We start from the raw sequence: 24,176 nt of genomic DNA, 5'->3' as shown, positions 1-24,176 counted from the left end.
TACTCACTTCACTGAAAGCCATCAAAAGCCAACTGGATTTTAACAAATGGTTATCAACACGGAGGTGTTTTTCCTGTGCCGCCGCGCCGCGTCGGCTGCGTCCCGACGCGCGGACCCGTCCGCACGTCTTTCATTAAAAAATCTCCTTTAACAGTGGAATATCCGGATAAAATGCTGAAACCGACTTCTTCTGAAACGTCTCTGTTCTCTCACGACGTCCTGGATCAATAGAGCCTGAAATGTGGAGGTTTTAAGCTTGAAACAGGCTGACGACAGCGGCTGAGAGCGCTGAGCGACGTCTCGCACTGTGGGAAGTCCTTAAAGCGACAGAATCACCTCAAAATCTGTCATCAGCTGTTAAAATTTTCACTGAAAACCAGCTTAATTTTTCGAACCATGTCCACTTCGATGTGTCTCACAGGTTTAGAAAAAATTTTGATCAAACAAAGCGCCAGTCTCTCAGCAACTTCTCAGACAAAGGAATTCCGACGAGGGGCTGGACGACTCCTCCCACAAGGAGTGCTCACAGGCGAATGACGTCACCGACAGGCGTGGAAAAACTCACGCATGCGCACGAGAGTTCAAGCATGTCTGACGTAAAAACATATGAATGAAATCCATATAGTTTTTGAAAAAAATAAAAAGGACCTATACTTTACGGACAGCCCTCGTACAGAGTAATTTGTCAGCATTAAACAACTTTATTTATACAGCACATTTAACAAAGATGTTCCAAAGTAGTCCAATCGAGAAGAGACAACGCATGGCAACTTGCTTTCGACGGATTGTTTGCTGTTGTGAAGCTCTTCCAATCTTTACACGGTTGTATACGTTTCTTTTATTTCTGTTTAACAATCTTTTTTTTTAGTTTTGAAGTGTATCTACCCTGAAACTTATTTAACTACAATCCTATTGTGAATCACTTGCGGTTAGCTTTTGCTAGCGATTAGCTTTTGCTCGCTTCGTGAGCGGTTAGCTTGCATTAGCTAGGTCGACTCGACTCCACACCCCCCGCCGTTACGTTATTACTGTTTTTACCAGTCTAATACTTACGAGGTCTATTAGAAAAGTAACGGACCTTATTATTTTTTTCAAAAACCATATGGATTTGAATCACGTGTGATTACATCAGACATGCGTGAACCCTCGTGGGCATGCGAGAGTTTTTTCACGCCTGTCGGTTACGTCATTCGCCTGTGGGCAGTCTTTGAGTGAGGAGTCGTCCACCCGCTCGTCGATTTTTTTTCATTGTTTAGGAATGGCTCAGAGACTGTTGCTTTGTTTGATAAAAATTTTTTCAAAACTGTAAGGCACAACTGAGTGGACACCATTCAATAAATTCAGCTGGTTTTCGGTAAAAATTTTAACGGCTGATGAGAGATTTTGGTCTGGTAGTGTCGCTTTAAGGACGGTCCACGGCGCCTGACGGCGATCTGCGCTTCGAGGCGGCAGCGTCTCGCCGTTTCAAGTTGAAAACTTCCACATTTCAGGCTCTGTTGACGCAGTAAGTCGTCAGAGAACAGAAAACTTTCAGAAGAAGTCGGCATGAGGAGTTTATTCAGACATTCCATTGTTAACGGTCATTTTGTAATGAAAGAACGTGCGGGCAGAGTCGCATGTCGGGCCGGACCCGACCGCGGGGGGTCGCGGCAGGAAAAACACCTCCGTTGGAAATCTTAACGGGCAAGTTGGAACATGCCCAAGCTGTTAAACAATTTCTCAGTTACTCACTTGTTGAAAGCCATTAAAAGCCGCCTGAATTCTACAAATGGTTTTCAACACGGAGGTGTTTTTCCTGTCGCGGCGCACACAGATTTGCCGAGTCGTCACGGAAACGACTCGGCAAATTTGCGCGTACGTCTTTCATTAAAAAAATGTCCTTAAACAGTGGAATGTCCGCATAAATTCCTCATGCCGGCCTCTTCTGAATCTTCTCTGTTCTCTCACGATGTCCTGGGTGAATTAAGCCTTAAATTAGGATGTTTTCAGCTCGAAACAGGCCGACGACAGCGCCTGGAAGCGCTGCAGGACGTCCCGCTCCATGGGAAGTCCTTACACCGACAGAAACACCCCATAATCTCTCATCAGCCGTTAAACTTTTCACCGAAAACCAGCTTAATTTCTCGAATAGTGTCCACTCGGATATTCCTCACAGGTCCAGAAAAAATTTTGATAAAGCAACGCGCGCCGTCTTGAGCAGCGTGTGAAACAAAGGAATTCAGCAAAGAGGGCGGGACCACATCTCACTCAAGGCCTGCCCACAGGGAAATGACGTCACCGACACGCGTGAAAAAACTCACGCATGCGCACGAGGGTTCAAGCATGATTGGTGTAATCGCATGTCATTCAAATCCATATAGTTAAAAAAATAAATAAAAGGGTCGGTTTATTATCTAAGAGACCTCGTATGTTAGTTTTTCAGTGTAAATTTTCAGTGCTGCGAATTTTAGATCATTATTTTACTCCTAGATCATTCCACAGAACAGGGGCACGATAAGAGAAAGATCTGTGACCCGCAGACTTCTTATTCACCCTACGGACACAAAGTAGTCCTGCACCCTGAGAACACAGAGCCCAGGCCGGTACGTAAGGTTTAATTAGGTCAGCTCGGTAGGGAGATGCCAGTCCATGAATAAGTTTATAGGTTAGTAGCAGAACCTTAAAATCTGATTTCACTGGGACAGGAAGCCAGTGAAGAGACGCCAAAATGGGTGTAATGTGGTCAAACTTTCTGCTTCATGTCAAAAGTCTGGCAATTAAACTGATTATTTACAGGTATCATCATCATCAATTTTTTTTATATAGCGCCAAATCACAACAAAAACCAGGAAAAAGACATGCTGTGGAGGGAAGCAGAGATCAATCACTAATGATTAAATGCAGAGTGGTGCATACAGAGCAAAAAGAGAAATTATATACCAAAGGGGCTGATTACTTATGCAACCCATCATCTTGGCTTTTATATTTTTAATTAATTTATATCAAGTTGTAGAGATTTACTTTCAGTTTGAGTTTAAGGAAGATCATTTTAAAATTTTATATTAAGCCTGATTTACTTTTTGTATTTGAAATGCCATAAACAAATATAAAAGTGTGAAATATCAAAGGGGTGGATACATTTGCAAGCCACTGTACTTTTCCGATCTGATACCAGAGCTCTGTTTGCTTTCATTATTATCCTTATTGTTGATTTTATATGAGGATTTTCTTAGAAAGGAGACCTGAAAATTCAACTACAAATTACCAGAAGGTGCATCTATGATGAAAGACTCGATTTGATGTTTTGGTAAAAGAATTAAGTACTTTTATTTTTTCACAGACTTTTATAGCCTTATTTGTATAGACTTAAAGAGAAAAGACAGCACTCTTTGTCTGTCCTGTTTTCTCCATTTTCAATTTCAGTGGAGCGTTAGTGATATGGGAGACGTACAGTGGGGAAATTAAGTACTTGACCCCCTGTCTGTTTTGCAGGTTTTCCCACCTACAAAGAATGTAGAGGTCTGTAATTTTTATCGTAGGTTCACTTCAACTGTGAAAAACAGAATCTAAAAAAAATTCAGAAAATCACCTTGTATGATTTTTAACAATTAATTTGCATTTTATTGCATGAAATAAGTATTCGATCACCTACCAACCATCAAGAATTCTGTCTCACACAGACCTGTTAATTTTTCTTTAAGAAGCCCTCTTATTCTGCACTCTTTACCTGTATTAATTGCACCTGTTTGAACTTGTTACCTGTATAAAAGACACCTGTTCACACACTCAATCACACTCCAACCTGTCCACCATAGCCAAGACCAAAGAGCTGTCTAAGGACACCAGGGACAAAACTGTAGACCTGCACAAGGCTGGGATGGACTACAGGACAACAGGCAAGCAGCTTGGTAGAAGACAACAACTGTTATGATTATTTATTAGAAAGTGGAATAAACACAAGATGACTGTCAATCTCCCTTGGTCTGGGATTCCATGCAAGATCTCACTTTGTGTGGTAAGGATGATTCAGAGAAAGCTCAGAACTACACAGGAGGACCTGGTCAATGACCTGAAGAGAGCTGGGACCACAGTCACAAAGATTACATTAGTAACACATGATGCTGTCATGGTTTAAGATCCTGCAGGGCAGCAAGGTCCCCCTGCTCAAGCCAGCACATGTCCAGGAATAATGACCGATATTCGCCCGAGTTAGACGAGTATATCGGTCATTTTGGGCGACTGGGCATGGACGGAGGGACTCTGAAAATGCATACCGCACAACAACTGCATGTTATTTGCATTATTATCACTTACTGAGATACACAACACGTGGAATCACATTAACAATATTTAATGTCATTTCAAAACGCACGACACCCAGCAAACGTGTACATAAAAAGTTGGCTCACTTTAACTTTTGTCGTGTTGGTTGGTACCGCGCTGCTCTCCAAATTCGCCAGCGCGTCCTCATCAAGCTGGCTGCTTTGGCTGCTGTTCATTGTCAGACTGTCCATGAGAAAATCATCTGTATTATCCATATTGGGACCAACACACACTTCTCGCCTTTTCATGTTTTCGTCTGCAGACAATTCTTGGGCTGCGTGCTATGACGTCATCAGTTTATGCACAGCAGCGGGTATAGACAGGTAGCGTGAATGTAAATCTATGCTACCGGCCCAGCAACGCCTCAGTAAGTGATAATAATGCAAAATATGTAGTAAACAGGAGCTTCCACCAGTGGGCGGGGCGCACAAAGACAGACGACACTGCAAGTGTACCACAGACAATACTGAAAGTTATCGGTTAGCTGTAGCTTCCAAAAATTTTTTGGGTGGTTTATTGGTTTATCTTTATAAAAAATAACTTTTCAGTTAGCTGATTAGCTTTTATTGAAGCTAACTTGTTGGCTAGCTGTGCCCACCACTGGGTTTAGGTTTGAGACATTCCGCACGGGTTGCAGGTTGCATAGACAAAATATTTGATATTGCTGGAACAGCCAACAGACCATTCTCAATTTCAACATCATCCAATGTCGCAATGGGTATTAGGTTTTCAAAGCATATCCCTCAATGATTTTTATGGACACGTCTACAGAAGCAGGCCACAGTCTCAACTTGCTGAATTTCCGTCCTTGGCAGATAAACTGCACTATCACCATAGTAGATTTTCTGCACCAATTTCCCTGCTAAGCTCATGGATTCCACAACCACATTCATCATAAACCTTGCAGGGTCTCTAATCACCTGCTCAGCACCCTAAGATAGGAACTAATAACAGGAGCTCTGGCCCCAGGAATAGATTTAATGTCAGCCAGCGTCTGTAACCTGACTTTGCAGGTGATAGAATCCCCTATCACTAAAGCCCGGTGTTTCAGTGTTTCAGCCTGGAGCCAGGAGTGGAAGTCACTCATGGGCTCAAAGAACTCACATCAGGCAAATCCAAGGGAGAAAACCGGTTCACAGTTCGCATGTGGCGAGTGTGATCGGAGTACCGCAACCGGGCACCAATCCCTATGGGGCTTCCTCCGCCTAGCCACAGTCCAAAAGCTGTCCTCCACAGCTGGTATTTCTAGGCTGATGCTCATGGGCACGCTAGCCGGCCCAACACTAACCTCGTCTGGAGTGCCCGTAACATCTAACTCCACTGAGCTGAGAAGCTGTTCTTACAGACACGACTCTCTTAAGAGATCCACCATATCGACCAGTATCACGCAAGATTTATGTACTTTGTGCACTAGAAAATTAAAGAGTATAGCCAAGCCAAGTGCAAGCTAACCGCTAACGAATACACTAACCACTCCTGAGCTTCACACAGGAGTAAAATAATGAGCTAAAATTCAGCAGCAGTTACACTGAGAAAAAAAAATTAAGTATTAGACTGGTAGAAAAAGAAACTGGGGGGGGGGCCTCCCAAGAGTAAACCACTCCTAAGATTTACACGAGTACAATAATGACCTAAAATTCACAAATTACACTGAAAAACTAACAGAAGTATTAGACATTGTTGTGTGTTAGCTGTTCTTGCAGTGTGTTACCCCGGTAGCTGCCGTTACAGTGTTAGCCTGTTAGCCGTCGTTGCTGTGTGTTAGCCTGTTAGCCGTCGTTGTTGTGTGTTAGCTGTTCTTGCAGTGTGTTACCCCGGTAGCTGCCGTTACAGTGTTAGCCTGTTAGCCGTCGTTGCTGTGTGTTAGCCTGTTAGCCGTCGTTGTTGTGTGTTAGCTGTTCTTGCAGTGTGTTACCCCGGTAGCTGCCGTTACAGTGTTAGCCTGTTAGCCGTCGTTGCTGTGTGTTAGCCTGTTAGCCGTCGTTACTGTGTGTTAGCCTGTTAGCCGTCGTTACTGTGTGTTAGCCTGTTAGCCGTCGTTACTGTGTGTTAGCCTGTTAGCCGTCGTTGTTGTGTGTTAGCTGTTCTTGCAGTGTGTTACCCCGGTAGCTGCCGTTACAGTGTTAGCCTGTTAGCCGTCGTTGCTGTGTGTTAGCCTGTTAGCCATCGTTACTGTGTGTTAGCCTGTTAGCCGTCGTTACTGTGTGTTAGCCTGTTAGCCGTCGTTGCTGTGTGTTAGCCTGTTAGCCGTCGTTGTTGTGTGTTAGCTGTTCTTGCAGTGTGTTACCCCGGTAGCTGCCGTTACAGTGTTAGCCTGTTAGCCGTCGTTGCTGTGTGTTAGCCTGTTAGCCGTCGTTACTGTGTGTTAGCCTGTTAGCCGTCGTTACTGTGTGTTAGCCTGTTAGCCGTCGTTGCTGTGTGTTAGCCTGTTAGCCGTCGTTGTTGTGTGTTAGCTGTTCTTGCAGTGTGTTACCCCGGTAGCTGCCGTTACAGTGTTAGCCTGTTAGCCGTCGTTGCTGTGTGTTAGCCTGTTAGCCGTCGTTACTGTGTGTTAGCCTGTTAGCCGTCGTTACTGTGTGTTAGCCTGTTAGCCGTCGTTGTTGTGTGTTAGCTGTTCTTGCAGTGTGTTATCCCGGTAGCTGCCGTTACAGTGTTAGCCTGTTAGCCGTCGTTGTTGTGTGTTAGCTGTTCTTGCAGTGTGTTACCCCGGTAGCTGCCGTTACAGTGTTAGCCTGTTAGCCGTCGTTGCTGTGTGTTAGCCTGTTAGCCGTCGTTGTTGTGTGTTAGCTGTTCTTGCAGTGTGTTACCCCGGTAGCTGCCGTTACAGTGTTAGCCTGTTAGCCGTCGTTGCTGTGTGTTAGCCTGTTAGCCATCGTTACTGTGTGTTAGCCTGTTAGCCGTCGTTACTGTGTGTTAGCCTGTTAGCCGTCGTTACTGTGTGTTAGCCTGTTAGCCGTCGTTGCTGTGTGTTAGCCTGTTAGCCGTCGTTGTTGTGTGTTAGCTGTTCTTGCAGTGTGTTACCCCGGTAGCTGCCGTTACAGTGTTAGCCTGTTAGCCGTCGTTGCTGTGTGTTAGCCTGTTAGCCGTCGTTACTGTGTGTTAGCCTGTTAGCCGTCGTTACTGTGTGTTAGCCTGTTAGCCGTCGTTGCTGTGTGTTAGCCTGTTAGCCGTCGTTGTTGTGTGTTAGCTGTTCTTGCAGTGTGTTACCCCGGTAGCTGCCGTTACAGTGTTAGCCTGTTAGCCGTCGTTGCTGTGTGTTAGCCTGTTAGCCGTCGTTACTGTGTGTTAGCCTGTTAGCCGTCGTTACTGTGTGTTAGCCTGTTAGCCGTCATTGTTGTGTGTTAGCTGTTCTTGCAGTGTGTTACCCCGGTAGCTGCCGTTACAGTGTTAGCCTGTTAGCCGTCGTTGTTGTGTGTTAGCTGTTCTTGCAGTGTGTTACCCCGGTAGCTGCCGTTACAGTGTTAGCCTGTTAGCCGTCGTTGCTGTGTGTTAGCCTGTTAGCCGTCGTTGTTGTGTGTTAGCTGTTCTTGCAGTGTGTTACCCCGGTAGCTGCCGTTACAGTGTTAGCCTGTTAGCCGTCGTTGCTGTGTGTTAGCCTGTTAGCCGTCGGTGCTGTGTGTTAGCCTGTTAGCCGTCGTTGTTGTGTGTTAGCTGTTCTTGCAGTGTGTTTCCCCGGTAGCTGCCGTTACAGTGTTAGCCTGTTAGCCGTCGTTGCTGTGTTAGCCTGTTAGCCGTCGTTGCTGTGTGTTAGCCTGTTAGCCGTCGTTGTTGTGTGTTAGCTGTTCTTGCAGTGTGTTACCCCGGTAGCTGCCGTTACAGTGTTAGCCTGTTAGCCGTCGTCGTTGTGTGTTAGCTGTTCTTGCAGTGTGTTACCCCGGTAGCTGCCGTTACAGTGTTAGCCTGTTAGCCGTCGTTGTTGTGTGTTAGCTGTTCTTGCAGTGTGTTACCCCGGTAGCTGCCGTTACAGTGTTAGCCTGTTAGCCGTCGTTGCTGTGTGTTAGCCTGTTAGCCGTCGTTGTTGTGTGTTAGCTGTTCTTGCAGTGTGTTACCCCGGTAGCTGCCGTTACAGTGTTAGCCTGTTAGCCGTCGTTGCTGTGTGTTAGCCTGTTAGCCGTCGTTGCTGTGTGTTAGCCTGTTAGCCGTCGTTACTGTGTGTTAGCCTGTTAGCCGTCGTTACTGTGTGTTAGCCTGTTAGCCGTCGGTGCTGTGTGTTAGCCTGTTAGCCGTCGTTGTTGTGTGTTAGCCTGTTAGCCGTCGTTGTTGTGTGTTAGCTGTTCTTGCAGTGTGTTACCCCGGTAGCTGCCGTTACAGTGTTAGCCTGTTAGCTGTCGTTGTTGTGTGTTAGCTGTTCTTGCAGTGTGTTACCCCGGTAGCTGCCGTTACAGTGTTAGCCTGTTAGCTGTCATTGCTGTGTGTTAGCCGTCGTTACTGTGTGTTAGCCTGTTAGCAGTCGTTACTGTGTGTTAGCTGTTCTTGCAGTGTGTTACCCCGGTAGCTGCCGTTACAGTGTTAGCCTGTTAGCCGTTGTTACTGTGTGTTAGCCTGTTAGCCGTCGTTACTGTGTGTTAGCCTGTTAGCCGTCGTTGTTGTGTGTTAGCTGTTCTTGCAGTGTGTTACCCCGGTAGCTGCCGTTACAGTGTTAGCCTGTTAGCCGTCGTTGCTGTGTGTTAGCCTGTTAGCCGTCGTTGTTGTGTGTTAGCTGTTCTTGCAGTGTGTTACCCCGGTAGCTGCCGTTACAGTGTTAGCCTGTTAGCCGTCGTTGCTGTGTGTTAGCCTGTTAGCCGTCGTTACTGTGTGTTAGCCTGTTAGCCGTCGTTGCTGTGTGTTAGCCTGTTAGCCGTCGTTGTTGTGTGTTAGCTGTTCTTGCAGTGTGTTACCCCGGTAGCTGCCGTTACAGTGTTAGCCTGTTAGCCGTCGTTGTTGTGTGTTAGCTGTTCTTGCAGTGTGTTACCCCGGTAGCTGCCGTTACAGTGTTAGCCTGTTAGCCGTCGTTGCTGTGTTAGCCTGTTAGCCGTCGTTGCTGTGTGTTAGCCTGTTAGCCGTCGTTGTTGTGTGTTAGCTGTTCTTGCAGTGTGTTACCCCGGTAGCTGCCGTTACAGTGTTAGCCTGTTAGCCGTCATTGCTGTGTGTTAGCCTGTTAGCCGTCGTTGTTGTGTGTTAGCTGTTCTTGCAGTGTGTTACCCCGGTAGCTGCCGTTACAGTGTTAGCCTGTTAGCCGTCGTTGCTGTGTTAGCCTGTTAGCCGTCGTTGCTGTGTGTTAGCCTGTTAGCCGTCGTTGTTGTGTGTTAGCTGTTCTTGCAGTGTGTTACCCCGGTAGCTGCCGTTACAGTGTTAGCCTGTTAGCCGTCGTTGCTGTGTTAGCCTGTTAGCCGTCGTTGCTGTGTGTTAGCCTGTTAGCCGTCGTTGTTGTGTGTTAGCTGTTCTTGCAGTGTGTTACCCCGGTAGCTGCCGTTACAGTGTTAGCCTGTTAGCCGTCATTGCTGTGTGTTAGCCTGTTAGCCGTCGTTGTTGTGTGTTAGCTGTTCTTGCAGTGTGTTACCCCGGTAGCTGCCGTTACAGTGTTAGCCTGTTAGCCGTCGTTGCTGTGTTAGCCTGTTAGCCGTCGTTGCTGTGTGTTAGCCTGTTAGCCGTCGTTGTTGTGTGTTAGCTGTTCTTGCAGTGTGTTACCCCGGTAGCTGCCGTTACAGTGTTAGCCTGTTAGCCGTCATTGCTGTGTGTTAGCCTGTTAGCCGTCGTTGTTGTGTGTTAGCTGTTCTTGCAGTGTGTTACCCCGGTAGCTGCCGTTACAGTGTTAGCCTGTTAGCCGTCGTTACAGTGTTAGCCTGTTAGCCGTCGTTACAGTGTGTTACCCCGGTAGCTGCCGTTACAGTGTTAGCCTGTTAGCCGTCGTTACTGTGTGTTGCGCTCACGCTCGGATGATGTTGCCCAGCGTGTGGTCCTCTTTATTCAGGGTAAACAAACAGGCGTTGGGCACTTTGGTGTCTTTGGTGATGGTGATTTTCTTTTCGCCTTCAAACAGCAGAAACGATTCGAAAGCAGGAGGCGCGTTCATCTTGTCCGCGTGCACAACGTGAAGTGACTCGTGCTGCGTTCAAGTTAACAGTAAACTCGGAAAATTCACAGTCAACATTTAAATTATGACAGTTGCGGTTAAAAAGATGAAAATGTCTCAGACGGGTCAATTTCTATTTGTAGTCGCGAATCAAGAAATTATTCCAAACATCTTTGCAAAATTCTAACCCTGGCAAATTCATGAATATATAAAAAAAAATGCAAACGTAACACATAAATGTAAAGGAGCTGTTAAAAGTCATTAAATAGTATTTTAATAGGATTCTCGGTCGTTTCATTAAATCAAAGGCCAAAGAGCAAATGTTCAAAACATTTTGTCCGAGCTGGAAGGGAGCATTGAACGCTGCTGTCAACAGACACATGACGTCACACTAACCCCCACTTATACAACTTCATGAAGTGGTAGAAAAAAGGTTGTTATATAAAAAAAGACGACTTCAGCAGCAGTTTGCCAGAAGGCACATCTTAGATTCAAGCCTAGATTTTTCAATTTAATCAGCTTATAACGCACCAAATCACAGCAAAAGTTGCCTCAAGGCGCCTCACACAAAACAGTTCAAAATCAAATTTAACATAAGAGTAAATTAAAAGATTCAAACACACAAGAAAAAGAATAAAACAAATAAAAAAAATATTCATGAGAAAGGGAGTAAAAATACATTTAGCCTCGACTTAAAAATGTCCATGGAATCTGAGTGCCTCAAGGTCATAGGGCAACTGTTCTGAAGAGCGGGTGCATGATAAGAGAAGGCTCTTTGACGACTTCTTCACCTTAAGAACACACAGTAGTCCTGCATCATGCAGACGCAGAACCCGGGCCGGTACGTAGGGCTTCACCAAACTGGCCAGGTAAGAAGGTGCCAGTCCATGAACAATTTTATAGGTTAGCAGCAAGACCTTAAAAACTGCTCTTACAGGGACAGGAAGTCAGTGCAAATAAGCCAGAATGAGTGTAATATGTTTAAACTTTCTGCTTCATGTCAAAAGTCAGAACAGCGTTCAGAACCAGCTGGAGACCCCTAATGCTGGACTGTGGTAACCCTGAAAATCAGACATTACACTAATCCAATCGAGAATAAACTAAAGCATGAATCAGGGTCTCAGCATCAGCCATAGACAGAATGTGGTGAATCCTTGTTATATTTCACAGATGGAAAAAAGCAGTCCTGGTACTATCGCTAATATGGAGGTCAAAGGACAACGTGGGATCAAAAATTACCCCAAGGTTCCTCACTTTGTCTGTATGATGTATGACACACGAACCCAGGCTGAGTGCCAGTTGGTCAAAATGATGCTGATGTCTCACTGGAGATTTGATCTGTTTTGTTGAAGGAAAATTCATCTCTGCTCTTCTCCACTATGAAGGTACGAGTGGTGATGCAGAATGTATCAGGCTCGCTGGTCGGAGATGTCTGGACACAAATGCAGGACTCAGCAATGCAGCTCTGGTTTTTAAGATCATTTACTGTATGCCTTAGCAGGGTCCGGTACACATAAAGGTCCAAAAACAGCAAACAAATGAGGAACATCAGGCAGTAAGGCATGGTCGAAAAAACAAGCAGGCGGTCAAAAAACACAACGTGGGGAGCAGGACTACGTACATAGCTGGAAGTGAAGACGCAACAATTTGGCAAGGAACTAGTATATAATTGTAGTATAAGGTGTACGTATACAAGTGCAGTGACACTTATACAACCCCTGGCAAAAATTATGGAATCACTGCCCTCGGAGGATGTTCATTCAGTTGTTTAATTTTGTAGAAAAAAAGCAGATCACAGACATGACACAAAACTAAAGTCATTTCAAATGGAAACTTTCTGGCTTTAAGAAACACTATAAGAAATCAGGGGGAAAAGATTGTGGCAGTCAGTAACGGTTACTTTTTTAGACCAAGCAGAGGAAAAAAATATGGACTCACTCAATTCTGAGGAATAAATTATGGAATCACCCTGTAAATTTTCATCCCCCAAATTAACACCTGCATCAAATCAGATCTGCTCATTGACATTGACCCTATGTGTCTTTTTGCAAGGAATGTTTTTGCAGTTTTTGCTCTATGGCAAGATGCATTATCATCTTGAAAAATGATTTCATCATCCCCAAACATCCTTTCAATTGTCCAAAATATCAACGTAAACTTGTGCATTTATTGATGATGTAATGACAGCCATCTCCCCAGTGCCTTTACCTGACATGCAGCCCCATATCATCAATGACTGTGGAAATTTACATGTTCTCTTCAGGCAGTCATCTTTATAAATCTCATTGGAACGGCACCAAACAAAAGTTCCAGCATCATCACCTTGCCCAATGCAGATTCGAGATTCATCACTGAATATGACTTTCATCCAGTCATCCACAGTCCACGATTGCTTTTCCTTAGCCCATTGTAACCTTGTTTTTTTCTGTTTAGGTGTTAATGATGGCTTTCGTTTAGCTTTTCTGTATGTAAATCCCATTTCCTTTAGGCGGTTTCTTACAGTTCAGTCACAGACGTTGACTCCAGTTTCCTCCCATTCGTTCCTTATTTGTTTTATTGTGCATTTTTGATTTTTGAGACATATTGCTTTAAGTTTTCTGTCTTGACGCTTTGATGTCTTCCTTGGTCTACCAGTATGTTTGCCTTTAACAACCTTCCCATGTTGTTTGTATTTGGTCCAGAGTTTAGACACAGCTGACTGTGAACAACCAACATCTTTTGCAACATTGCGTGATGATTTACCCTCTTTTAAGAGTTTGATAATCCTCTCCTTTGTTTCAATTGACATCTCTCGTGTTGGAGCCATGATTCATGTCAGTCCACTTGGTGCAACAGCTCTCCAAGGTGTGTTCACTCCTTTTTAGATGCAGACTAATGAGCAGATCTGATATGATGCAGGTGTTAGTTTTGGGGATGAAAATTTACAGGGTGATTCCATAATTTTTTCCTCAGAATTGAGTGATTCCATATTTTTTTCCTCTGCTTGGTCTAAAAAAAGTAACCGTTACTGACTGCCACAATTATTTTTTCTTGATTTCTTATAGTGTTTCTTAAAGCCAGAAAGTTGCCATTTGAAATGACTTTAGTTTTGTGTCATGTCTGTGATCTGCTTTTTTTTTTACAAAATTAAACAACTGAATGAACATCCTCCGAGGCCGGTGATTCCATAATTATTGCCAGGGGTTGTATACACCCAGGTGATGAGCTACGAATTAGAAACAGGTGTGTGGGAAAACTCCAGAAGAGGGTGTGGCCAAAACAGTGTGCACTGCTCACCACCAAGCACAAAGAGAAGCAGACAAGAGAGATAGGGAAAGACAAGGCCAAAGCAGGAAAAAACCCAGCAAGAGAAGTCACATGCAGAAAAACCAGATCTAATGAAACAGAACAAAACAAACACAATACAAAAGTCCAAATCCTGACAGAATGCAAAAACTTGCCCTGTGCACTGCCATGTGCCTTTTTTGGGCCATCTGTTATGATTCTGGACTTTTCTCAGCTATGGTGCTCTGAGCCTTTTGTGGTTTTTGAGTCATGTCATGTATTGTCATGTTGGTAAGGTTAGTCCTTACTGGCGTAAAGTGACTTTCTTGTGATCTGGTACTATATAAATATAATTATAAGTGAATAGTATATTGATGTGTATGTCTGTGTGTCGACATGTAGTAGTGAATTTGTATTTATGTAAATATGAGTGATTAGAATTGTTGGACTTGTACTAGCAGGGGTGGGCGCTAATAAGCTTTGCTTCAGCCCACACCCTTTCGGACTCACTAGTTTTGTCTGTGTTTGTTTGTGGAATTGTTCATTTTTTTCTATTTGAATATTTTGTGTGCCGAATAAAAAACTATCAATGTCAACGTATCATAGTCATGCTTAGGTCAGGTTTGGTCTTGTTTCATGTTCTTTGCTGGCCATATATGTTGTGTGTTGGGGGGGTGTGGCTGGACATTTTGGTGTTCTTTTCTTTTCTTTGCTCTCCAGGTGGTATGAAAACTGATTTGTCTGTGGAGAAGGTGCTGGCTGAAGAATCCTTCACCCTCATCAACATCATGTGCAGCACCTGTGACTGGTGCTCACATGCAACCTTAAAGACTTTCAGCTGAAGCAGATAATTGGATGGCGTTCTGCATTTAAGGCATGTGTGATTCAAGCAGAATTGCCGGGAACTCGACCTTGTGATGTTCGTTTGTGAGACGCTGAGGACCACGCCTGGGTTTGACACATCGTGCCTGTGAAGCAGGAAGGGTGAGGGACACATGCTGTCAGCACACATCAGAGGTGATTAATTGTTTGACTACTTGTTGATAGTAACTTGGTATTTTGTTACGCAGTAGATTTGAATTGTGATGAGAATTGTGCAGCTTGCTTCTCACTGCTGTGGCGTGCGGACAAGTGATCCTCCACCTGTTGTGAGAAGCTGCTCATTTGCATAAAGCTTAAAATACAGACCTGCATGTGTTGCTGATAGTGTGTGTCTTTTGAAGGATATTAGTTGTAACTGCTGACTTACCTCACCTCTTCTATCCTTCGCAGAGAGTCGGTTTGTCGTGTCCACCTGGGGGGTGTTTGGCGGTAACAGTGAGTCCAGAAGCGCCGGGCTTCGATCCTTTTGGGTGCTGGAGAGCGTGCCAGCCTTCACTCCACCAGAATGACGCTGTTTTAGTTTCTACACTTTATTATGCACCAGAGGGTGAAAAAATAAATTGTTTTTGTTATTGGAACCGCTTTCTGGTTATTTTAGCGCTGGGTTCCGTCAGACGCAGGTCCGCTCCTCAACCCGCGTCGACACATAACACATATATATGCCTTTTTGTTTTGCTTTATTGTTTGTTTGCTTTCACTCTTGGTATCTTAAGTTGCTGTAGTCTTAGTTTAGTTCTGTTTATCACATTTTTTGTATTATGATTTGATTAGTTTATTTCGCACAAAAAAACTCATACAAAAATAATGAATAAACATAAAAAAAATAAAAAAAAAAGATACAATATGAATAATGTGCAAGGGAGTGGTGGAAGCCAAAAAGCCTTATTGAAAACCCACTACCAAACAAAAATAGCACAGCAGTATACAACAGTATTACACCAATTTATCCAGATAATATAAACACGCCATTGTAAATAATCCTGCAGGATCTTTGCTTTTAGTCCATTTTTATATAAAGTGATGGCTGGATTTACAAGATGTACCGTATCATTCCAAGTTGTAACACCATGCAATATTACAATAACTAAAATATGGATAAATTAAACTATAATATCATGTTAAAAGACATTTGTGATGTACTAAATGTCTTACACAGTTTCTCATCTATCCACACACCCAAAAAACATGTAGATGAGACCCTTGATATTACTTCATTATCAATGCAAATTTTAATTAGACCATGATTAAATTTTTTATTGCCAGCAAATAACATAAAATTTGACTTTTTTATATTCAATAATAATCTATTGGCTTTGAACCAGATTGAATAATTCAAAAGATCATTATTTAAGATACTAACCAAACCATCTATATCTTTGCTGGAAATAAAAAGATTAGTATCATCAGCAAACAACAATGGGAATGTAGTAGTAGAAACAAAATCATTAATATATATTGTAAACAATAACGGTCCCAAAATTGAACCCTGGGGTACTCCACACTCTATAGAATTGATATCTGATTCCAGATTTAGAGAAACATACTGTTTTCTCTCAGATAAGTAATTACTAAGCCATGTATGTACAGTTGCCTTATATCCATATTTGTTTAACGCTGAGAGCAAAATTTCATAATTTACTGTATCAAACGCTTTTCAAAGGGCTAAGAACACATCAATACCAAATTCATTATTATCCAAAGCTGAATGAATTCTATCCAATAATTCGATCAAAGCCATATAAGTTGAATGGTTTTTCCGAAATCCACATTGATAATTATATTATAAATGTTGTATGGCTGGGGGGCCTGGCTGCCTTTTTGTTTCTGTCTTTTGTTTTTCCTTCCAGGTGGCTTGCATTTGGGACTGAGTGGCTGTGTTGCTGAGGTTATCAGGACCTCACCCTGATCACCTGCGGCTCGTCAGGACTCACAGCTGTGGTGCATCTATATGGATTGGAACATGGTGGCATTTAAGACTGGAGTATACAGTGTGTATTTGCCAGAGACTCGACCTTGTGACCAGACGGGTGAGATCGTCGTCTCGGGAGCCATCTCATCATCAGTGGATGCAGAGAACGTCCAGGGTTTGATGCACGGTCTGTGAAAGAGGAGGGGGTGAGGTCTCACGTTCGTCAGCACACTTCCTGAGGTACGTTAGATTTTGTGACTAACATTTATACAGTCAGTAAATGTGGTGTCCCTCACACCTTTTTATATTGAGCTGTATGTTAGTCATGTATCGGCTTCCACTGCAGTGGAGTTTTGTGAACTGGATGTTCCATGCCTGCAGGTTGGGAAGCTGATTAGTAATTAAGCCAGGAAGTGTTTGCTGTTTGTACACCTTTAAGTGTTCTCTCTGTGTGTAGAGTGTGGACTCACATAATGGTTCCTTCTTTCACAGACTCGGTTTGTTGCGGCCACCTGGGGGGTGTCGGCGGGCTCCTTGGGTCCAAACGGCTTCTGGCTCCGGACCGTTAGCGCTGCTGGGAGCGCACCGTATCACCACCACGCCAGACCGCACACTCTTTTGTTGTTTTGTATCACATCACTGTTATGTATTAAATTCAGTTAGCCTTTGTACCGTGCTCTGCTTATTTCATACTGGGTCCTTCAAACGCTGGTCGGTTCTCCGAGCTGCGTCCGACACATAACAATAAAATTGAGTTCTTAAGCAAATGATTATTTAATCTTTTCTAAACAAGTTTCTCCAAGATCTTTGAAAAACATAGCAAAACTGAAATAGGGTGATAATTTGAAAAAGATGCAGAATCACCTTTTTTAAACAAAGGTATGACTTTAGCGATCTTTAAATCAGAAGGTACTATGCCCATTTTCAAAGACAAAGAAAAAAATATGTGTAAGTGGTTCAGAAATTTCATGTATGACACATTTAACAATAGATGTACTTATTTCATCATGGCCTGCTGCAGATGGATGTATTCCAGCAATGATTTCACAAACCTTTGCTTTGGTCACAGGTTTTGGTTACCACTGACCTTCAAGTGTTCCTATTGGGTTATGTTCCTTTAGCTAATTATTGCATCCTCTGTTTATCATTTATTTTGTTGCATCATTATGCTTTAGTCACTGGTTTTGGTTAGTATTTATCTTCAGTGTTTTTATCCAGTTGTGATCCTTTTAGTATTTATTGCATTCTCTGTTTATCATTTATTTTGCATTGTATTCTCTGGTCACTGGTTTTGGCTTATGTCATTTATTTTCTGCTCACCAGTTATTGCATTTATTTTTATACTTTGATCTGTTCAGTCCGGTTCTTGTTTTGATTACAATTTTCAATCCTCTTGTTTCCCGTTATTTAGATTGTCACGTCATTTCCTAGTTCTCCCTTTTTGTTTGGTTCACGTTAATTATTGTTTGTTGAGCATGTCACATTTTTTTACCGTTGGATTTTTCTGTCAATGATTATCTTGCCCCAGTCCACTTTGGTTTTCTTCTCACTGCACTCTCTTGCACTTTTGTCTTCCTTAGTCAAGCCCCCTTTCAGAGCCTTTCACACACCTGCACCTCATTACCTGTTGATTAGTTTGCTCCCTATTTAAACCCTCACAGTCTCACAGCTCACTGCCAGATTGTTGATTTTGTGTCACTTTCCAGCCTTGTACCTTGCTCCGTTTTGCCTGCTTGTATTTTTGCACTGCCTTGTTTTTGACCTTGATTTTTCCTTGTCTCTGATAGCCCTAACATTGTGTTTTTGACCTGTGCCTGTTTACGGTGGTGGGCACAGTTCTGTTAATATGCTAACTGCTAATTATCGAAGCTAATGTTTTTGTTATCGCATTAGCTTTTCAGATAACTTTGAAAACCATCATCAGGTCAGATTCAGATTCAATTTATTATTATACCCTTGGGTAAAATTAGTTTACAGTGAGTGAGTCATCTCGTTTGGTAAACACACAGCAAAACACAGAACAAGACAAAGTGACAACAGTGCTAAAAAAGCTAAAAGAACCACAAGGACGGCTCCAAAGTAGAATAAAAGCAAGATGAGTTAAAACATCAATCAACTTCAATCAACTTTTTTCTTGTATAGCGCCAAATCACAACAAACAGTTGCCCCAAGGCGCTCCACATTGCAAGGCAAGGCCATACAATAATTATGAAACACAGTCTACGTCTAAAGCAACATAACCAAGGGATGGTCCAGGGTCACCCGATCCAGCCCTAACTATAAGCCTTAGCGAAAAGGAAAGTTTTAAGCCTAATCTTAAAAGTAGAGAGGGTGTCTGTCTCCCTGATCTGAATTGGGAGCTGGTTCCACAGGAGAGGAGCCTGAAAGCTGAAGGCTCTGCCTCCCATTCTACTCTTACAAACCCTAGGAACTACAAGTAAGCCCGCAGTCTGAGAGCGAAGCGCTCTATTGGGGTGATATGGTACTATGAGGTCCCTAAGATAAGATGGGACCTGATTATTCAAAACCTTATAAGTAAGAAGAAGAATTTTAAATTCTATTCTAGCATTAACAGGAAGCCAATGAAGGGAGGCCAACACGGGTGAGATATGCTCTCTCCTGCTAGTCCCCGTCAGTACTCTAGCTGCAGCATTCTGAACCAGCTGAAGGCTTTTTAGGGAACTTTTAGGACAACCTGATAATAATGAATTACAATAGTCCAGCCTAGAGGAAACAAATGCATGAATTAGTTTTTCAGCATCACTCTGAGACAAGACCTTTCTGATTTTAGAGATATTGCGTAAATGCAAAAAGGCAGTCCTACATATTTGTTTAATATGCGCTTTGAATGACATATCCTGATCAAAAATAACTCCAAGATTTCTCACAGTATTACTAGAGATCAGGGAAATGCCATCCAGAGTAACGATCTGGTTAGACACCATGCTTCTAAGATTTGTGGGGCCAAGTACAATAACTTCAGTTTTATCTGAGTTTAAAAGCAGGAAATTAGAGGTCATCCATGTCTTTATGTCTGTAAGACAATCCTGCAGTTTAGCTAATTGGTGCGTATCCTCTGGCTTCATGGATAGATAAAGCTGGGTATCATCTGCGTAACAATGAAAATTTAAGCAATACCGTCTAATACTGCCCAAGGGAAGCATGTATAAAGTGAATAAAATTGGTCCTAGCACAGAACCTTGTGGAACTCCATAATTAACTTTAGTCTGTGAAGAAGATTCCCCATTTACATGAACAAACTGTAATCTATTAGACAAATATGATTCAAACCACCGCAGCGCAGTGCCTTTAATACCTATGGCATGCTCTAATCTCTGTAATAAAATTTTATGGTCAACATCAGTAGATAAAAAGTCTAAAAACATACCATACCGAGCCAAAAGGATAAAAAACTAAATAAATAAAAACAAAAATGTGCTGTTCATAAAAACAAGGTAAAAGAGACTAAAAAATAAATACATAAGTTATATTTAAGTTCCTGTTACTTGTTTACAGCCCTGATGGCTGCTGGTACAAAACTGTTTTTGTACCGTTTAGTTTTACAAGCTGGTCCCCTGAACCTCCGAGCTGAGGGGAGCAGCTGAAACTCACCATGAAGAGGGTGGGGGGCGTCTCTGGGAATCAAACCAGCGATCCTCTGTACCTGTTTGATATACAGGGATTCTGGCTGAATCTGAGACTCTCCAATCAGCTTACTCGACCATTTCACAATTTGGTTTAAACAATTTTTGTTTTTGAGGGACAGGCTTCCAAACCATGAAACAAGACAGAAGAATAAAACTGATTCTATAAAAGCACAATAAAACACGGTCAGCACGGTTCTGTCTGTGTTAAAAGTGGACAGTTTTCTCAGACAACAGAGGCGCTGGCGTCCCTTTTTGTACACAGCGTCACAGTTTGCCTCAAAGTTCAGTTTGTCATCAATGACAGTTCCAGGATATTTCTATGTGCTGACACACTCCACTGTCTGACCTTTACGAAAGTCAATAATCATGTCTTTTGTTTTAGAAATGTTCATCTCAAGAAAAGACTTCCTGCACCAGTCAAGAAAATCAGTACCAACTGGGCCGTGACTCCTGTCATTTTGTCTTTCAGCAGACTGACAATAACTGGGAGAGATTTATATGCCTCCTTGATGGACCCATAACATAACAGGTCAATTATCTTCCAATAAACATAACATATTATTGCAAGCTTAGTGAATAAAGATTTAACAGTTAATAAACATTTTTAAAGTCTGACATCAAAATTTTAGAGGTTACCTGCTCAGTGTTTTGTAGAAGACATGCAGTTCTATCCTCACAGAAGAGGTCACAGAAGAGAACCAAAATGAGAATTAAAAAAAATTGTTTTTCTTGATACTCTTCTAACTAGCTGGCAATATCACCCAAGTCATTCAGAGGCGTACAGTTTTAACTTATGGTTAAAATTTTAAACAAACTAATTTCAGACAAGTTATTTAAATTAACATCAAATCTGAAGTTTTATAAAGTGAAAATATCAGCTATATGTTTTAGTTTTAAAGTATTGCACTAATTTTGAAGGTTTTAATGTGGACATACCTCAGCAGTGCATTATGGGTAAAAATTCACCACAGGAGAAATGCATTTGAGATGCTCTGATCAGGCTACACTCAGACAACAGCATTGAACTCTTTGTATATAGTGTCTAAAACTATCATGAATATATTCTCTGGATTTATAGATGTTGTTATTGTGTTTGTTTTATGTAAAAATGCCAGAAGAAGCTCAGGTTGCTTCTCCATTATTTTTCAGTTGGAATCACTCTGAGCTGCAATCACTTCCTGTTTGCTTTTTAACGTCGTGCTTATTGTCCTTTACAACACTGTCCTCTTTGTTCCAGAGTAATATATATATATATATATGTATATATATATATATATATATATATATATATATATATATATATATATATATATATATATATATATATATATATATGATGTCTGAAATTTGGTTCATGTTTATTCATCATCATCATCATCATCAAACTTTATTTCAGACACAAGGTCCATAGTAACACAAAAGAACATACAAAAAAAACAAACAACAACAATAAAAAGACCAATTTCATCCATGGCCATATAAACTGATACGCCAATGTTTCCACAGCCTAGAAGAAAACCTGACCGAGCTCTGTACAGGACTGGTCAGGATATGAATGATACTGTTTACACTATCTGTAAATCTGCACATACAGCTGTACATGAAGTTTCTGAGCACAGCAGCACAAGTTGGAACACTAACATTTACAAACATCTGACTGGCACTACTCCATCTCGGCACCTTAAGCAGTATTCTCATGCCATCATTGTATGCAACCTGAAGTTTGTGCATACTGCTTTGTTTGAAATGCCGCCACAAATGGGCTGTGTACATTGAAGTGCAATATGCTTTAAAGAGTGAAATTTTAACAGATACAGAGCACATAGAGAACTTACGAGCAAGCATATTTGCTTGTGCATATTGAATACACCGCTGCCTGTACATATCTCTATCATCAGACAGGTCAGCAGTTATGTAATGTCCCAAGTATTTTACTTCATCACACACTTGGAGAATGCTGCCTGACAGAAAGAAAGCAGGAAAACACGATTTCGAGTTCTCCTTACTTCTGACAATCATGATGTTGCTCTTTTTTGCATTATATTTAATGTCAAAATCCAAACCATACTGTGAGCAAACCTTCAACAACTGCTGCAGCCCAGCACTACATGGGGAGAAAATTACAAGATCATCAGCGTACATTAGGTGGTTTATGGTTGTATGACCAACCCCACAGCCCGTCCTACACTGATTCAGCAGATTAGATAGATCATCCATATACACATTAAAAAGGCAAGGTGAAAGAATACTACCTTGTCTTACCCCATTCCTCACATGAAAGGGGGAAGATACATAATTTCCCCATTTCACATACATAGACTGGTGAGCATACCAATACACTAAAATTCTCAATACATACTTCGGAACTCCTCTATTATACAATTTATAAAACAATTTATCATGATTTACATGATCAAACGCTTTTGAGGCATCAATAAAACACATAAAAATAGTAGTATTGCACCGATTATAAAAGTCTAAAATCTCCTTAAGAGCAAAAATGCACATATCAGTGCCAAGTTTTGACTTAAAACCAAATTGATTATCAGATGTCACCAAATACTTCATTCTATTAAGTATAGCCCTTTCCAAGACTTTGGATACAGTACTGCAGATTAAATGTAGCAGACATGGATTATTTGGAATATTTGTATTGGCAAGTTTTCACAATCTCTACTGCCATCTACTGGCCAGTAGTGTTCATGGCAGTATTCACCCTAAGTGTCTAGGCACCAGTAGATGGCAGTGTTCTATGCATTTTGACACTGGTTATATCAGACGTTTGTATAATTACAACTTGACTTTTGGCTTTTGCAAATCGCTTTGTTTTACATATGAAAAAATGGCATATTTTACAAAAGCAAATTTAGATGTGCTTTTGTACACACAGATCAATCAATCAATCAATCAATTTTTTTATATAGCGCCAAATCACAACAAACAGTTGCCCCAAGGCGCTTTATATTGTAAGGCAAGGCCATACAATAATTATGTAAAACCCCAACGGTCAAAACGACCCCCTGTGAGCAAGCACTTGGCTACAGTGGGAAGGAAAAACTCCCTTTTAACAGGAAGAAACCTCCAGCAGAACCAGGCTCAGGGAGGGGCAGTCTTCTGCTGGGACTGGTTGGGGCTGAGGGAGAGAACCAGGAAAAAGACATGCTGTGGAGGGGAGCAGAGATCAATCACTAATGATTAAATGCAGAGTGGTGCATACAGAGCAAAAAGAGAAAGAAACACTCAGTGCATCATGGGAACCCCCCAGCAGTCTACGTCTATAGCAGCATAACTAAGGGATGGTTCAGGGTCACCTGATCCAGCCCTAACTATAAGCTTTAGCAAAAAGGAAAGTTTTAAGCCTAATCTTAAAAGTAGAGAGGGTGTCTTTCTCCCTGATCTGAATTGGGAGCTGGTTCCACAGGAGAGGAGCCTGAAAGCTGAAGGCTCTGCCTCCCATTCTACTCTTACAAACCCTAGGAACTACAAGTAAGCCTGCAGTCTGAGAGTGAAGCGCTCTATTGGGGTGATATGGTACTACGAGGTCCCTAAGATAAGATGGGACCTGATTATTCAAAACCTTATAAGTAAGAAGAAGAATTTTAAATTCTATTCTAGAATTAACAGGAAGCCAATGAAGAGAGGCCAATATGGGTGAGATATGCTCTCTCCTTCTAGTCCCCGTCAGTACTCTAGCTGCAGCATTTTGAATTAACTGAAGGCTTTTTAGGGAACTTTTAGGACAACCTGATAATAATGAATTACAATAGTCCAGCCTAGAGGAAATAAATGCATGAATTAGTTTTTCAGCATCACTCTGAGACAAGACCTTTCTGATTTTAGAGATATTGCGTAAATGCAAAAAAGCAGTCCTACATATTTGTTTAATATGCGCTTTGAATGACATATCCTGATCAAAAATGACTCCAAGATTTCTCACAGTATTACTAGAGATCAGGGAAATGCCATCCACAGTAAGGATCTGGTTAGACACCATGTTTCTAAGATTTGTGGGGCCAAGTACAATAACTTCAGTTTTATCTGAGTTTAAAAGCAGGAAATTAGAGGTCATCCATGTCTTTATGTCTGTAAGACAATCCTGCAGTTTAGCTAATTGGTGTGT

At 42.0% G+C, this 24,176-nt stretch overlaps 2 protein-coding genes across 3 annotated transcripts in view; one reads left to right on the top strand and one right to left on the bottom strand.

The window, feature by feature from the left end:
• The window catches only part of polr2j (polymerase (RNA) II (DNA directed) polypeptide J), a 20,524-nt gene extending 10,116 nt beyond the window's left edge, over window positions 1-10,408 (bottom strand). Inside the window, exon 1 of the mRNA XM_034164378.1 lies at window positions 10,212-10,408. Within this exon, the coding sequence (XP_034020269.1) occupies window positions 10,212-10,354 (143 nt within the window). The 5' untranslated portion in view covers window positions 10,355-10,408. The remainder of the gene's footprint in view (window positions 1-10,211) is intronic.
• Window positions 10,285-24,176, top strand: part of ube2c (ubiquitin-conjugating enzyme E2C) — a 120,805-nt gene continuing 106,913 nt past the window's right edge. The window contains exon 1 of one of the 2 annotated variants that reach the window (XM_034164358.1): window positions 10,285-10,404. The gene's annotated coding sequence lies outside the window, so the exon portion shown is untranslated. The remainder of the gene's footprint in view (window positions 10,405-24,176) is intronic. The other variant, XM_034164366.1, reaches the window with a different exon arrangement.

Source organism: Thalassophryne amazonica, chromosome 3, assembly GCF_902500255.1.
Source record: "Thalassophryne amazonica chromosome 3, fThaAma1.1, whole genome shotgun sequence".
NCBI lineage: Eukaryota > Metazoa > Chordata > Actinopteri > Batrachoidiformes > Batrachoididae > Thalassophryne > Thalassophryne amazonica.
This window is presented reverse-complemented; position numbering and strand designations above follow the sequence as displayed.